General features: G+C 57.3%; 1 protein-coding gene across 1 annotated transcript in view; it reads left to right on the plus strand.

The window, feature by feature from the left end:
* The window catches only part of WNK2 (WNK lysine deficient protein kinase 2), a 123057-nt gene that overhangs the window by 60176 nt on the left and 46204 nt on the right, over window positions 1-16677 (plus strand). Inside the window, exons 8-18 of the mRNA XM_069472094.1 lie at window positions 2225-2424; window positions 4911-5066; window positions 5548-5739; window positions 7492-8019; window positions 9922-10203; window positions 10709-10758; window positions 11641-11809; window positions 11879-11995; window positions 15477-15647; window positions 15750-15795; window positions 16352-16471. Coding sequence (XP_069328195.1) covers window positions 2225-2424; window positions 4911-5066; window positions 5548-5739; window positions 7492-8019; window positions 9922-10203; window positions 10709-10758; window positions 11641-11809; window positions 11879-11995; window positions 15477-15647; window positions 15750-15795; window positions 16352-16471 — 2031 coding nt within the window. The remainder of the gene's footprint in view (window positions 1-2224; window positions 2425-4910; window positions 5067-5547; window positions 5740-7491; window positions 8020-9921; window positions 10204-10708; window positions 10759-11640; window positions 11810-11878; window positions 11996-15476; window positions 15648-15749; window positions 15796-16351; window positions 16472-16677) is intronic.

Raw genomic sequence — 16677 nt, forward strand, 5'->3', positions numbered from 1 at the left:
TTGATCCACTGTGAGAAAATCAGATGGAGATGTTGAATCAACTGATGAGCTCAATGGGGGTGTAGGTGTTCTTTCTGCAAACGAACTCATTTCCAGTCTGACTTGTGCAGAGGCTACAGCCACACTCCTCAAAAATGCTCTTGAAGTTTCTTTAAAATAGATAATATAGTCACATAGTATAAAATTCAGAAAGTCTAAGAGGGTATATAGAAGTCACTTAATTGTCTTCCCTAGAGGCAACAGATGCTACCAGTCTCTTAACTGTCCTTCTGGAGATAATCTGCATATGTAGCCCATCACACACTTATGCATGAACACATGCAGACGCATGAATCCACTGGCACCCCCCACATGCACACATGTGGACACATGCAGGTACACAGACACATGCACACTCCGCACATGGACACACATGCACACCACCGCCCACCCACATGGGCACATGCATGCACACATACATGTGAGCACACACCCACACCTGTGCACACTCATGTGTGCATGTATATATGCACACACATCTGTAGGCACACATGTGCACACATGCACACTCCTGTATCCCCCTCTATTCAATGGTGGATAACACCCCCGGCATGCTCTTCTGCACCTTGTACTGGTCTGTTCTGGTTGGAAGAGGAGGCCTGTCTTCACTCTCCCATCCGACCGCAGGGTGCCCGGGGTGGCAGTGCGTGCTGTGCTTCCTGAGGTGAACGGTGGGGCTACCGGACAGCACACACGGGAGCTGAGAAGGACCTGCTTTGTGGCGTGAGACTGGCAGACAGACACATGTTCGCACATTGGAAGATGCGACAGCGTATCTGCCCCGCAGCCATCCTGATCAGACTCAGCGGGGCTTCCCCAGCTCCATTTACACAGCTGGTGGCTGCAATAGCACAGTTTGTCAATAGGTTCAGACATGATTTCTAAAATCTGTAGTTACACAAGAAGTGAACACATTTGCATTAACACATATGGTTAGAGTTGCTCTACTTGAAACGTGTCAGGTCTGTACACGTTTTCTTTCCTTCCCTCCCGCCCTCTCTCTAAGTGGAAATGACCACTTTAATGACCAGTTAGCTCACTAAAAATCAGAGCTGCGTGTCTAATTGGTTTTGCACAATTAAACCTCAGCATTCCTTATGTCCTCCTAGGTTGAAATAAGTCGTACTCAGTCCCTGGAAAAAAATCATTTTAGTGTGAAGCCAACAAGATTTCCCCTTTACCTTGTTTAAATTGTAAATGGACACAATACTCACTCTGAAATGCTGCCCCCCCGTGAAAATAGCTTGGTATTCGCAGGTGGCAAACGCTCATGTTTTTGTAGCTTTTGGAACCTGGAAGTCAGTAAACCCAAAGTACCATTGCAGACAGCTGTCACTTTTCCCTCTTCACAGCACGGCCACGCAGGCGACAGCATTCCCAGGCACGTCTGGGTGAGGCAAGCCTGTGGGCTGTGGGGTTTCTGTCTTCTCCCCCATGGGTTTGATGCATCTGGGTTTGGTGGGGCCAATCTGGCCTGACTCGTGTGAGGAGTCTCTGGGGAGGCTCGGGCCGTGGACGCCTGGTGCCACCGCTTCCTTCACGTCCTCTGCATGCCAGCTGCATCTGCCTTTCAAGGCCTATCTCTAGGGGCGGGGGGCCATGGCTCCATTTTCCAATCAAGTTAGACCTGGTCCCATGACTCTGATCCTCCCAGTTCAGGCCCCCTGCGACCATGTGTGAAGGTGGTCAGAGTCCTGAGATACCCTCCCCCGCTTATAGAACACAAGTGATTATTGTTTCCTCTGCAATTAAGAAATTTGCTTTTTCTTAACTTCAACATTCCAGAAGCCTCCCAAGTCTCTTCAGACCTTTAAGAGCTGGCTTGAGTGCTTGCTGTCCAGGCCTTGCCGGGCCAGTTACATGCCAGGTTCCTTGTCTGTAAATGAGGAGGATGACTGCACCTGCCTCCTGGGAGGGTTGGCAAGATGGAGCCACCCTGGCATCGTGCTGGCCAGACATCAGCTGTGTTGGCCAGACATCAGTGTGTTGGGGTGGGCACACAATGACAGCCTCTCCAGTACTGTTCTGTAGCAGTTGATTGTTTAAACCACATGCACATATTATTTGTGTGATCTGGAAAAACAGCCAAGCTTTTCTTTTACAGAAGAAAATATCCAGACCAGCCAGTGTTGCTTGTGTAGTGTGTGGAGATACTGTCTCTAAGTCCTGCTTTTGTCCTCCCCAGCGGACAGCACCTTTGACAGTGGCCAGGGCTCCACGGTGTACTCGGACTCGCAGAGTAGCCAGCAGAGCGTGGTGCTGGGCTCCCTGGCGGATGCAGCACCGCCCCAGGCCCAGTGTGTGTGCAGCCCCCCCGTGAGTGAGGGGCCTGGCCTGCCGCAGAGCCTGCCCTCGCTGGGGGCCTACCAGCAGCCCGCGGCCACGGTGAGTCAGTGCGCCAGCCCCACCCTGTCCCCACGACCTAGTCTGAGGGCACTGGGGCTCCAGAGCCCCTGCGGTGGGCCGTCCAGGCTGCGCAGCACTGCTCGTCCCTGACCACAGTTCCCCTGCGAAGCCCTGCTAGATAGGAAGTCATGCTGTTGGAGCACCAGGGCTTGAGAGGCTGTGACAGTGTCAACTCGTAGCCACAGCATGGCTCCTAGTGACCGTGCCCTGGGCCTGGGATGTTACCTCAGACTGTTTTAAAGATTCCAAAGATGATGGAAGCATCACTGGTTAATAATGAAACCTGAGACCCCTGTCACTGTCCAGCCCTGGCGGCCATTAAAGTCAGAGCCATGAAGCCAGGGCAGGACGTGGGGGACACTTTCAGGCAGCCTGCTTGGAGAAGCATGAGGGAGGGAGCCTCGGGCCATGAGTGCATGTGTGAGATGATTCCTAAGATCTGGGAGAGACTAAGATGAGTGGGGTCACATTGGGCATTTATTTTTGATTTTGATTTTTTTTTTTTTTAACACTAAAGAAAGTAAAACACTCACTTCCCAGTCCCAGTGCCTAGCCACAGAGAGGCTGCCTGTGAACCCAGGCAGTGGGTCCTCTGAGGGCGATTTGTGGGGTGGGCCGTCTGTACCCCTTCCCTAGCGGGCCACTCCTGTCTGGAGCTTTGGTTACGTGTTTCTCACTCACACACTCTTAGAGCTGTGGCCGCCTTCCTGGCGCTGGCTGAGTGTGGGTGCTTGGGCTGTTCTGGCCACCTCTGTCCTGCTGGGTGCCCTGCTGCGCCCCTGCACGAAGGCTGTCTGCACTGGCTGTGGACGTTCCCTTTCCCTTTCTGTCCACGCAGGGCTGGGCTGTCGTAAAGACCCAGAAAGTCCCTTTGGAAAAGCAGCTGAAGTCATTTGCCAAGTGTGCCTTTGCTGACCGGATCCCCAGGACTCCTTTGCAATTTGCATTTGCAATTTTGTGCATTTTACAAAATGAAGTGAAATATGATTTTAAGTGGCAGAAAGAGCTCCCTTAAAAATAGGCTACTTGCTACTCCAGAGTGGTTGTTCTTGGCTTTGAGGCTCACCCAAACTGGGGCTAAGCCAGAACATTCTGCCCAGCTCTCATCCCTCAGCCCAGGGTGGGGCTTCCCCGTTGGCATGCCATGTACGCCCTGCCTGGGTTCCCGCTGGGCTGAGTCCTCATGAGGCCTGGGTGATGAAGCCAGTCCCAATGTCAGTGTATAAGCCAGGAGGCCTGAGCAAGTTGGTCACAGGTGCCACTACCATGGGCTGGAGGCCCAAGCTCTTTCTCCCGTCTCTCTGCCTAGTGATGTGGAGACACTTCAGACAAAAAGGCTAGGGCCTGGAGGGGGCTCCTAGGTGTACTGTGTGCTAGCCTGTCCCCTGTGTCTTTCCTGGGGAGGGTTGTTATGGTGACATGCCCCCGGGACCCAGTGAAGGAAGAGAACCAGCAGCAGCAGGGGCCCCTAGAACACGAGGCCATTGGTCCCCAGCTGTGCACGGTACCCAGAGCTGGTGGATGGACAGTCTGGTCCAGGTGGGCCCACTCATTCCGCTCTGTGGCTTCAGGTAAATCCAGAAGCGCAGCTCAATCCCAAACACACCTGTTCTTCCCACTTCACCCCACACTGCTTTTCATAAAGCACAGATTTTGAAAAAAAAAGTGAATGATGACAGTTTTGAGAATCACTGTTGCTTACATGATCCAGAGGACCCCACGGGAGAGAATGAATGCTCATGGGCTCGTGGTAGGGTAGAAGAACTGTGAGCCCAGCTTCAAAATCAGGGACCCACGTTCAGACTTGTTTCCTCAGCAGCCTGCCTGCTCCTCAGGTTCCCCTTGTTTTGAAGTAAATCCCAGACAGTAAGACACGTCCCCCATGAATATTTCGGTTTCTGTCTCTGCGCAATAAGGATTCTTACAGAACAGAACTCAATGCCATTATTATACCAACAAAATTAACAAATGAGCAGCAATTCCTTAATGGCATCCGCTTTGTGAATGCTCAGATTTCTAATTCTTTTGCAGTTTGTGTTCACAGTGCCACTGTCTGGGGGTCATGTCACATCTGTGGGGCCCCATTTCTTTCCCTTGTTGCACCTGAGTGGTGGAGGAGCTCAGCTCTACTGAGTGCCCACTGTGCTGGTTTTGCTGCCTGAGGCTGCATGGTCTGGGGTCTTCCTCAACATGCCTCATGCTGATAGTTCTTTCTCCACAGTTCTGCAAAGCCTCTGCAATGACCTTTTTCTTGGCTGCTTAATATTCCATGGGGTTGATGTGCCAGACTGTTCCCTCGCTGGGAGCTGTGGCTGTTTGCGGCCTTTCACTGTCGTGAATAATGCTGCAGGGGCTGCCACACTTTGCTTCTTCTGCGTCATGTTCCTGGGAAGGGGTCCCCGGTCGGGAGAATAGCCCTGCTGGGCCCAGAGCAGCTGCTGAGTGTGGCCTGGTGCTCTCCGCAGCCTGGCCTGGCGGTGGGCTCCGTCCTGGCCCCCGCCTGCCCTCCTCTCCTCCAGCAGCATTTCCCGGAGCCGGTGATGAGCTTCGCCCCTGTGCTGCCGCCGCCCAGTGCCCCTGTGCCCACAGGCCCAGGCCAGCCAGCACCCCCCAGCCAGCAGGTGAGTTGGTGTGGCTGCAGCCCGCCATGCCTTGCAGCAGGCGGCAGCTCTACTGGCCCTGGGGCCCAGGTCTGTGAGCAGCAGCCATGGCCCCTTTGCTCTCATGCTCTGCGATTCCCCCAGTCCTGTGGTTTGGATGGGGGTAGGGGTGGCTCTCATGTGCATGTGTGTGTATGTGGCATTTATGGGACCTTGTGCACGGAAGGCTCTAATCACTCAGAATGTTGCTGTAAGGTCTGCCTTGTGCCTGGCTCCAGACTGGCTGGAGTGCGAGGGTCGGTGTGTGAGTGTATGTGTATGTGAGACTGTGCAGGTGTGCATGCAAGGGAATGTGTGTGAGGCTGTGTATGTGCGTGCGAGTCTGTGTGCACATGACTGTGCACATGCGAGGGTGTGGATTTTCTGTCCTGTCTAAGCATGTGGGGTGCACCTCTCTCTCAGCAGGTTTGGGGTCTAAGGGGAGCCCCTTCTCTTCCTGCAGCCTCCTCCACTGGCCCAGCCGACACCCCTGCCGCAGGTCCTGGCCCCACAGCCTGTGGGCCCCCTCCAGCCGGTGCCCCCCCACCTGCCTCCGTACCTGGCCCCAACCTCCCAGGTGGTGGCCCCCGCTCAGCTGAAGCCCGTTCAGATGCCACAGGCACCCCTGCAGCCACTTGCTCCAGTCCCTCCGCAGGTACCTCCTGGTCAACAGCTGCTCTCGGTGGCCCTTAGTTTGCCGGGCCCTGGCCAGTGTACCAGGGCACCCAAGGGGGTCTGTCTCCATGTGACCTGTGACCTGGGGTGGGGACTGGGCTGGGGAGTTGGGCTGAGCAGCATGGGGTTTGTGCACCGTCACATGCACCAGAACCGTTCCGGGCACCAGCACGGTGGGCCACCTGTCATCTGCCCGCCTACCGTGGTGAGCGTGGTGACAGTCTCCCTTGGCAGCCGGCCTGGCTCCTCTCTCCTGCCCTCCAGCTTCACTTTCTCCCCCAACCTTGCAGGCCTTTCTTGGTCCTTCTAGGCCATGATGTCTGGGCTGTGAGCATCAGATGGAGTCTCCCAGGGAGGGTGGGCAGTGTGATACCCTGTCACCCAGCAGCCACCCACCAGTGTGCCTGTCTGCCCTTGGTGTCAGTCCCAGGTACATCCAATGTCAAGGACAGGAGTTATGAAGTGGCTGCTGAGCTGGCACAGGGAGTGGGCGCGTTAGTCCTAGGTGACTGTTCATTGGAATGTGGCCCCTTGGAGGCCCAGCAGCAAGCTGGAGGCACTGCTGACCACAGGGAGGCCCGGCCTCCGGGGCTCAATTGATGCAGCAGGAGCGATCTCTGATGTCTTTCTTTGGGGAGCACTGTCCGTTGCTAGTGGTACCTAACCAGACGGAACTGGTGCAGAATGTAGCCGGGGTCAGCCCAGGTTAGTGGCATTGAGGACTGCAGATGTTCAGAAGCCTTTGCTGATGGGGACGGGCTGTTATTTCGGTGGTACCACCGGCGGTGTGCTTCCCTCCGAAGATGGTGGTTCCCACAGGCCCCATCTGGAAGACTCTTCGGTGTCGTCTCACCTGCTTCCCAGGCCCTGTCATTGTCACGCCCAGTTAGATTCAGCTCAAGAGTCTAGTTATTAATAAATCATCTTGCTGGGCAGCAGCTGTGGTGTATATTTAGTTGCCTTTCAAACAGACAGACGTCGATGTGGGCGTTTTTGCTGCCTGATGGTCCCACGGAGGAGCGCGTCGGGTGGTGCTCAGAACACGTGGTAGTGAGGTGCTAGATCCACCAGACCCCCTGTCAGCCGCATACATCGCTGAGAGGGCACCGACGGGACGTTTTGGGAGTTCTGCTGCTGGGAGGCTGGGCAGGATGAGGGTGTTGCCTCAGCCAGCCAAGGGGGCCTCAGAGATTTGCTTTCACCGAGAATCCTCCCAGGAGTTAGTTTCAGTGTGAATTTGTACAGGTTGGGGGGATCAGGCTGACATCATTTTGGATGTTTGGGGCTAGCCTGGTAGTGCCGACTGTCCCAGCCCTTCCACATGAAAATCCTCCAAAGCCTTGAAGCCACTCTGCTGTGACCTGTGGTCACCACTGTGGCCCCTCAGTATCTGTGCTGCCCCTGACTCCCTCGGAGCCCCCAGCATGGCCGTCGGGCAGTGGGGGATGCAGGGCAGCCCCTCCGTGCTGAGGCCGAGGGGGACCTGCAGCAGGTTGTTTTCAGGCTGCCGACTTCCCTATTCTATTTGAAGAGCTTCCCACAGTTGGGGTTTCTGTTTCGATTGGGTTACATTTGGGTCCCCTTCAGCTACACGAGAGTGTCTTGGATGGAAAAAGCTGCACTACCCTCATCCCACTGACCCCCCTGACTGTGGCTGTCCCCGTGTGCAGGTGCTGTGGGTGGGGGCACCCCTTGAGGGTGCTGCACTGACTCACCCCTGTGTGTCTTTCAGATGCCTCCGATTCCTGTCGTGCCCCCCATCACACCTGTGGCAGGGATCGACGGCCTCCCTCCAGCCCTCCCTGAGCTGCCGGCCGCGAATGTGCCCCCGGTGCCGCCGCCTCAATATTTCTCTCCGGCCGTGATCTTGCCGAACCTCGCCGGCCCCCTGCCGCCTGCATCCCCAGCTCTGCCTCTGCAGGCCGTCAAGCTGCCCCACCCTGCCGGGCCGCCCCTGGCCATGCCCTGCCAGACCATCGTGCCAAATGCGTCGGCCACCATCCCCCTGCTGGCTGTGGCCCCACCGGGCGTGGCTGCCCTGTCCATTCACCCTGCTGTGGCCCAGCTCCCGGCCCAGCCTGTGTACCCTGCAGCCTTCCCGCAGATGGTGCCTGGCGATGTCCCGCCTTCCCCTCACCATGCAGCGCAGAACGTGCGGGCTGCCCCCCTGCAGCCAGCACTGCCCATGCATCCTGAGCCCCTCCAGCCTAGCGTCCACCTTCCTGAGCCAGCTGCTCCGGCTGCAGTCCCAGCGAGCCAGGTAATCACCCGCAGAGCAGGGGTCCGCCCTCCTGGTACCTGGGGGACCCTTAGGGCCCAGAGATGCAAGGGATTCTTGGCCGCTCCATTCTCCCACAAGCTTCCCTGGGCCTACACTTCCTCTGGGACTGAGAGGCAGCTCGGGCTGAGCAAGGAGGCACGCCTGCCGTCGCCCATCTTGGAAAGGGATGTGTCGGACGCTGAGGGAGGTGGAGCCCGTTTCCCACATAGTCAGGAGCATTGGGAAATGGTGGCTGATGGGGTCCACTGCCTCTCCATTCCTAAGGGCCAGGAGCCCCTGCTCTCATGGCCAAGGATGCCCAGGGGGCCCCGTATCTTCGCATCTGCCCTCCCCCACGCCTGGTCTGTTAGCCTTGCTGTACCTGCCGGGGGCCAGCCCTTAGTGAGGCAGGGCAGACACTCCCTTCTTAGGGTGAGGAAATGAGACAGATAGAAGGATGAGTCTGGGGCAGATGGGGCTGCTGGCCGGAGGGGTGACTGTGGCGGGACCAGGGGACCCTGTCCTGGTGTCAGGTGGAGACCCCCGTGATAGCTCACTGGGTGCCCCCCACCTAGGAGCTCCTTACCTGGCTGCTCCCCCGACCTGGCCCCCCTGGCTCTGAGCCCCCCAGCTCTGGGCCATGGCACACTCCTGCCTTTCAAGCCCCAGGCCTCTCAGCAAAGCAGCTGACACAGACTGTGTGGAGGGGTCTGGGATGGAGCATCCCTGGGTGCCAGGTGCCCCCCAGTCCAGTTTGTGCCAAATCCAGTCTGGAGTAAGACACTCTGTTCTGAGATGTCGTTCCTGGCCATTGCTTCTTGCTGTCTTATTTCCAGAGGGATCTGTAGTTGGAGAAGGAGGGGACGTATTTATTGGCTAGCAGGATGGCATTTGGTTAGGAACAAGTGGGAGGAAGCACATCAGTCCCTTGCCCCAGCTGAGCACAGGCTGTCGGTTCCAGTGGGTGTCGCAGCAGCTCGGAGCCCGTTCACTCACGGGGCAGGTCTGTCTCTCAGGAAGGCCAGGGGTGGGGCAGGGAGCAGGAAGGCAGGGCCTTGTCGCCTGGTGGTGGCCTTTCTGGGCCCTTCAGTTAGTGGCTAGAGAGAGCACAGGTAGCCTGGGAGGCACAGCCAGGCTTCCTGGTCGTCCCTGCAGTCTGGCCAGCAGAGGGTCTGTAAGTTTGTTGAGGAGCTGGGCTGGCCACCCGACCAACCGGGTCCTCTGAATGCAGCAGCTGGGGCGTCTATTGGCTGGGGCCTGGGATCAGAGCCTGCGCGGTTGCCAGCAGGGCGCCTCCGGGCCTGCAGGCCCACATGAGTGCAGCTGTTCCTCCTGTTCCTGAGAGGTGGAGAAGTTGCCCTAAATTCTCAGCCTTCGCAACCCCGGATCAGGGCAGAGGACAGAGTATACTCATTCTTTCAGATCGGTGGGCCCTTCTTCCCCACTCATCTCACCTTTTCCCTCAGACCAGCTTTTAGAGAGAGACCAGAACAGTGGGGAAGCCAGGCCTGACCTGTAGGTCACCCTGGGGACGGCTCTCTTTGGCAAGGTGAGACCGGCAGGCTTTCGCAGGTGGTGGGGCATGGATTTGACACTAAGTGTGCCTCGCCTTGTGGCTCTTCAGCCAGGCTTAGCCAGGAGTTCACATGCGGTGCCCAGTTCTAGGCCTTTCCACACAAAGACTGTCACACAGAAGGGGTGTGAGAAAGCCCATTCTTGTTTGTTTCTGCTAAATCCGTCTACCAAGTGTGCTCGGAGACAGGGACTCCCCTTGGGGAGTGTATGGATTGGAGAGGGACGTCCTCTGCCCTTTGTGCTCACTGACATACCTGGGCATAGCCCCGGCCCCTCAGCAAAGGTGACGCTGGCGGCTGACTTCCACCCTGTCCCCCGTACCCGCAGATCCTGCTTGGCCACCCGCCTCCCTACGCTGCAGATGTTGCTGCTCCAGTGCCGCCAGCTGCTGTCCTCTCCCCACCTCTGCCGGACATGCTGCTGCCCACTGCCCCTGAGCTCCTGCCTCAGTTCCCCAGCGCTTTGGCCCCTGCGATGGTGGCAGCTGCTCAGAGTGTGCCTGCCCAGACTGCCACGCTCCTGCCGCCGGCAAACCCGCCACTGCCTGGGGGGCCCGTGATTGCCAGCCCCTGCCCTGCTGTCCAGCTGACAGTGGAACCGACCCAAGAGGTGCGTGCCCTGTTCCCTGCCCATCCCAGTGACCCAGCATCATGGCCACCTGGCGTCTGCAAGGAGATCTGGTGTCTTGGTCCTATAGGTCATGGACACTCGGCTCTGGAACAGGCACATGGGGCCTCTTCGCATCTCTCTCCCTAGATTTCACACTTCCGTAAACCCACATCCAGGGGGAGGGTGTGATTTTTATAGATGATTTTGCAGACTGCTTTCACTTGAACAGGATGCAAAAGCCTTTGAAAATCTTTCACAGAAGCAGTGTGTCCTCTTTGAAAGATGATCAAAGTGGGTTAACATATTTGGAAAGGAAGTGGCCCCCAGCTTTTAGGAATCCACTTGGCCCCAAGCGTCTCCACAAGATAAAAACCTCCGTGCCTGCCCCCTCCGAGTGGTGCCCCCCGGCTGCAGTGAGAAGACGGCGGGTGGCAGGCTGGGCCGAGCGGGGAGAAGAGCGGGAGCTAGAACGACCTGTTCTCTTTTCTCTGGGTTTTTATTTCAGGAGCAGGCCCCGCAGGACAAGCCACCTGGCCTCCCGCAGAGCTGTGAGAGGTACCGTGTCCAAGCCTCGACCTCGAGGGACAGGCACGGCGGGACAGGCCCAGACGCCGACTCAGCCCGGCTCTGCCACCGCTTCACGCGGAGCCTGCTCCAGTTTGCCCTGGTGCTTTCAGGGTTCTCAACAAGCATCGCCCCCTTTTTCAGACCTGATCTGATAGAAGCTGAGGGATCTCCTCTCGTGGTCTTGTCAGCCACTGTTGTTAGAGGGTGTGAGAGGCTCCTGGCTGTGTGCTGGTCCGTGTTCTGGGTCTGGCGCTGGTCTGCAGTCCTAAGGAGCAGGGGGAGGCCATGGGCGGAGAGTCGGCAGTGCCAGGGCCGGAGGGTGGCCCTGTGCACAGGGCTGAGTCCAGCCCAGACCCTGGGGCTGCTGGCCTCTTGGTTACAGGCGCTTGTGTTTTGGGAAGGGAATGGTGTCCTTACCAGGGGTGGTCACAGAAGTGATCATTTGTCCCACCCTCCTGGGACACTGGGCACTGTGCGCACTCAGACTTTCCTACTTTGCTCCAGTCCTCACAGTAGCCCCAAGTGGCTGGTGTGTTCTTATTGCTATTGCATAGATGGGGAGACTGAGGCATGGGGGCTGATGCACAGGTCAGGAGACTGGGAGGACCAAGGTCATGCAGCCAGTAGCTGGGAAACCCTTTCTTACCCCCGGCCCTGTGCCACCTGGGCACAGCGGGGAGGTGAGGGGGCACAGGCCCTGAAGTGGGCTTGGGGTCCTGTTGCAGGGTGGTCACCACCTCTGTAGGTCACCCTTTGGACCCTGGAGGTTTTAAGGTCTTTGGGCTGTTTTCCGTACAAGCCAACCTTCTCAACCATAGCCACCCTGTTGGTTGTCTGTAGGTGCCATTAACATTCTTGGTTTTCACTTAGCTATGGAGGTTCTGACGTCACTTCTGGAAAAGAGCTGAGTGACAGCTGTGAAGGCACCTTTGGAGGGGGCAGGCTGGAGGGCAGGGCCGCCCGGAAGCACCACCGCAGGTCCACACGCGCGCGTTCCCGGCAGGAGAGGGCCAGCCGGCCCCGGCTGACCATCCTGAACGTGAGTGGCCAGGGTGTGGGATGTGTGGGTGCAGCGTCCTCCGAGGTCTGACCGTGCTGGTGGCTTCAGGTGTGCAACACGGGGGACAAGATGGTGGAGTGCCAGCTGGAGACGCATAACCACAAGATGGTGACCTTCAAGTTCGACTTGGATGGGGATGCGCCCGACGAGATCGCCACGTACATGGTGAGGCTGGGTCTAGGTGGCGGGCTGACTCCCCATGTTCCTTGGCCCTGTGTGGGGGCAAGCAGAGCACCGTAGGCCACACGTGGAGCATGGCCCCACGTGGAGCATGGCCCCACATGGGGGCACCGGTCAGCCCAGGGTCTTCAACAGTGAGCGCTGACTCCCGGCCACCTGGCCTCCACGGGCTCCTCCCCACTCTCAGCAGAGACCCCTTGGGTTTGGGAGGACAACCTGAAGCATGTGTTCATAGTCTCCTCAAGATGGTGTTCCCCAAGGGTTCTGGAGAGCCTAAGTCTGCCCCTCAGAATAAAAGAAGGGGCTTTGTGGGCAGGTCATTTGAGTGAGCAAAGAGAGGCTGTGTCCTTACAGTCTAATGTCCTGTGGTCTTTGCTTAGAGCCCTGCCCCTGTTCCCCCAACTACCCCACTCAGCTCTGCCTGCTCCCCCACGCAGAGCTGCCCCTCCCTGCCCATGCAGACCACCCCAAGTCCATGAAACGTCACCTGCTCTCCTTGGGGACCCACCGTGTCCCCAGCACCTGACCCCAGGCTAGGAATGGGGGAATCTCGGGCCTTCAGAAACTATCCTGCTGAAAGCACACAAAAAAACAGGAGAAAAGGATACACTTGTGTTCCCCGAACAAACTGTTCCATGTGTGACCACCTCATGGGAGGATGTTCACCACTGAGCATCCAGAGTGGAGCTAGCGTGAAGGGGGAACAGAATGTTAAATGGATTTTAATTCAGTAATATGAGTTCCCTCACCTGCCTAGTGGCTGCTGCATTAGAAGCCGAAGGAAGCTGCCCCCCTGGACTGTGTCCTCCTGGCCACCCCTGCCCTGGCTTCCTTAAGGCCCTACATTGGGCTTGCAAGGGAATCCCTGGCTTTCTGCTGGGGCAAGTCGTGCCTTAGTGTCTGCTCTGCAGAGACACCTTGAACAAACCTCTCCTAGAGCCCAGGCCCAGGGCACAGTCCCTCAAAGCATTAAAGAAGAAATTATTCTAACACTTGCTGAAAAGATCAGGAAGACTTTTTTCAGGACTATGGCCATGGGAGAGAACAGACAACTCCAAATGCAGCAGAGACAGGTGCGGGATTGCAGCCAAGGCGCAGGGTGTGGGTGGTGGGGAGAAGATAGCCCAGAGGAGACATCCGGGTCAGAAGCTTGGCCTCAGAGTGGGGCTGAGCCATTTGGTCAGACGTGGAAGCTGGGGATTGTCACTGCACTCGCCTAGCAAGGATCTTGCTGGGTGAGGCTCAGGACAGGACAGGGCCTGGTCCAGGGGAGAGTCCGAGGTGCCTGGCTGTGCTTGGGTCAGGGAGGGTCTTTGTCAGGGGTGAGCAACTGGTTCCTTGGGTGCAGCAGAAACAAACACAAGGTCCGTGCTCAGCCGCTGAAACTGTAGAACACCTCTTCTCTCACCTTACTATGCCTTGCCATGGATCTCACGTTACTTTGTCCATACCTGATCATATGTCATGAAGCGTCATAATAAAGTGAATGTCTGTGAGATTGTCACTTGGCCTCTGGCTGCCACTTTGCCAGCTACGGCTTCCCATCCTGCCCTGCTCACTGCTTGCATTGTGCATTCAGCGTCCCCTTGTTTTTAATAGTTTTCTTTTGTGTCTTTGTGCACGTGTGTGTGCGCACGCATCCCTGTACGGAAAGGGATGTGGCTGTTACTTGGTTGTGAGCTTTGGAAACGTGGCATCTTCTTAGATGAGGGTTTTGAGTTTGAGTTTTTTCACTCAACACTCTGATTTTCCTCTCGATTCATTGCTTTTTCTCTCATCTTTTTAAAACCAAGTGATCCAAGATACCTTTATGAAGTAAGTGTGATGCAAATACACAAATTTGATCCATAAAAGCGGCCGTCCACATGAGGCCTCTGCTGGGCGCCAGCCCCTCTCTCACCTGTCCTGGCCCCGGGACGCATGGGCTTCAGGGACAGCAGGTGAAAAAGGGTATTTGGCCAGCTCCTCCCCACCCTGTGGACTGTCTTCCTCTGAGGGTGGGGCACCAGCAGTCCCTAAATGTTTTGTCAGTGGCAGAGGCTGGGTGGGGCCTTCAGTTCGTTGTCCTGACCAGGACCCGCTGCCGACCCCTGGAGTGGAGGAGGAGTTGTAGAGGTTTGAGTTAATTGGCATCGATCCCAAGGTTATACCTGGACCCTGTCTTTTTTAGGTTTCCCTGATTTGTTTTTACATTAATTTTAATCTCATTATACTTAAAAAGAAATACATAGCCAACAGGAAAACGATTCTCCAGTTGCTAAGGGGTTTACTTCAGTTTCATTAAGTGAAAGTTGCATGAAATTGGAATATTGCTTAAATTCCTGCACACGGCAACTACATCTAAGCTGAAAGCCCCACCTTTGGCCGTATCACACTCCTCTTAGTCAACACTGAAATCACTGCACTAAGTTAAGAGGTGGCCCACAGAACACAGCATAAGCTAGCTCCCGTCTTCGGTGTGTGAGTGGTGCTCCCGGGAGTGGCGTCTGGGGGTGCGGGGGAGCTGTGCTCTGCAGCCAGCTTCTTGGGGGGCAGATGGACCTAGCCTAGGAGGGATCCGGGAGGATGGATGCCCCATGCAAGGCCCAGGGCGTCTCAGTGACCCCAGAGGGGTGTGGGTGGGAGAAGAGGGTCGGGGAGTGGACCTCACTGGGTGAGAGGACAGGCTGTCCTCTTTCCTTGTTTATTTGGTTTTCTGAGATGCACAGTGTCCTATCTGCCTGAGTGGCCGTGGATGCAGCTGGAGCAGGGTGTGAGCTGGGGGCCGTGTGCCCACAGTGAGAGGTGGGGACTGCAGGTGTGTCCTCCTGAGCCCCTGGCCTGCAACCTGTGTGGTGTCCAGCTGCAGTGTAGGACCTGCCAGCCGCCTTCCCCTTGGCCATGGCAAGAGCTGCTCGATGGAGACTGGGCCATGCCCACCTGTGTGGTAGGCCGCAGCCAAAGGTCACAGGCTGAGGCTGGGAGAGCAAAGGGGCTGCAGACATGTGCCATGTGGCCATCCCCTTGTGGCTTTGCTGTCCCTGTAGATACTTCTGTGCCCCCAAGGCCCCACCTTCAACCCCTTGCCTTGTCTCACAACCACCTGGGTGGCTGTGTCCCAGATGGACCCCCTTCCCCTCCTTCTGGTCCCAGTCCTTGGCCCCCTCCATCCAGTGCACCCGCCCGCCCTGCAGATGGATGAACTGGCCTTGGAGTCTGCAACCAGCCCCCGTGTGGGGCAGGGCAGTGCAGCCCGGGTCCTGTGCTCAGGAGGCCTGCCCTCGAGCCACAGCCATTCTCCTCCCTTCCTGAGGCTGTCTGCTTCTCTTGGTGAGCTGTTTTGCCCCTGACTCGGGGACCACGTCCCTTCACTGTGTGTTCCCCTAGGGCCTAGTGAGGATAGAAGCCAGTCAATCCCCGCTAAAGACCCTGGCAGCCCCGGCCCTGTGGCAGGTCCTTGCCAGCAGTGCTGTGCGTCCGTTTGCAGGTGGAGCACGACTTCATCCTGCAGGCCGAGCGGGAAACTTTCATCGAGCAGATGAAGGACGTCATGGACAAGGCAGAGGACATGCTCAGTGAGGACACAGATGCCGACCGTGGCTCTGACCCTGGGGCCAGCCCGCCGCACCTCGGCACCTGTGGCCTGGGCGCTGGGGAGGTGAGAGTGTGAAGTCCACACGGGAAGTGGCCGGGGCATGGCAGTTGGGCGGGTGGGCACTACAGCTCAGTGGGTTGATTCTGGCCCTCTTACCTCACTCAGGAGAGCAGGCAGTCCCAAGCCAACGCCCCTGTGTATCAGCAGAACGGTGAGTCTGCCCTCTTGGCCGTGCTTGTGAGAGCAGACAGGCCTTTGGAAAGAAGCATTTCCCTAACTTCCCTCCTCTCTTTTTCAGCAGGAGGTCAATAAAAGCCCCACTGAGCATATAGCCAGGGGTTCAGCCATTGCACTGGGGAGGGCTGTGGGGTGGGTGTGGTGACCAGGGTTCCCCATCTGGGGACAGCTGCCCTGTCTGAGGAGCTGTCACCTGCTGACTGGCATCAGCGCCTTCATGGATGGTGCCGGGGGCACTCCTGAGATCTCAGGCTGCCTGTGAGATGTCCCAGGCTGCCTGCCTGCCCCCACCCTCTGGTGGGAGAGAAGAGCAGATGGACGCCCCTCACCAAGGGCCCCGGGGCTGCCTGCTTCAGGCAGGGAAGCCATTTAGGATTATGACTGGGAACTGAATTTCCTCCCTATACCCTTGCTGGCAAAAATCCCAAACAACTAAGTCCCCCAGATCCCCCTGTGGCAAGTCTGGTGCAGGCGGTGGGGGTCACGCTGGCCTAGCTCACTCAGCACGCTGTGTCTATCCTGCCCTGCAGTCCTGCACACCGGGAAGAGGTGGTTTATCATCTGTCCAGTGGCCGAGCACTCGGCGCCTGAGGCCCTGGAATCTTCGCCCCCACTTCCTCTCAGCTCCCTGCAGCCAGAAGCCAGCCAAGGTATGAGCAGCCAGAGCCCCCGTGAGCCCCTGCCCCAGGTAACGCACAGGCCTCCTGCGTATCACGTAGTGGGTGTGTGCCGTCACCAGGACTCAGAGCAGCCTGTGGGACTATATCTCTGTCCCTGTTTTCCACCAAATCAGCCAAGTCAAGGCAGCATCCAGTCTGGAGCCTGCCCTGTTACCTCCAACATGCAGGTGACACTC

This window comes from Eulemur rufifrons, chromosome 7 (genome assembly GCF_041146395.1).
Source record: "Eulemur rufifrons isolate Redbay chromosome 7, OSU_ERuf_1, whole genome shotgun sequence".
NCBI lineage: Eukaryota > Metazoa > Chordata > Mammalia > Primates > Lemuridae > Eulemur > Eulemur rufifrons.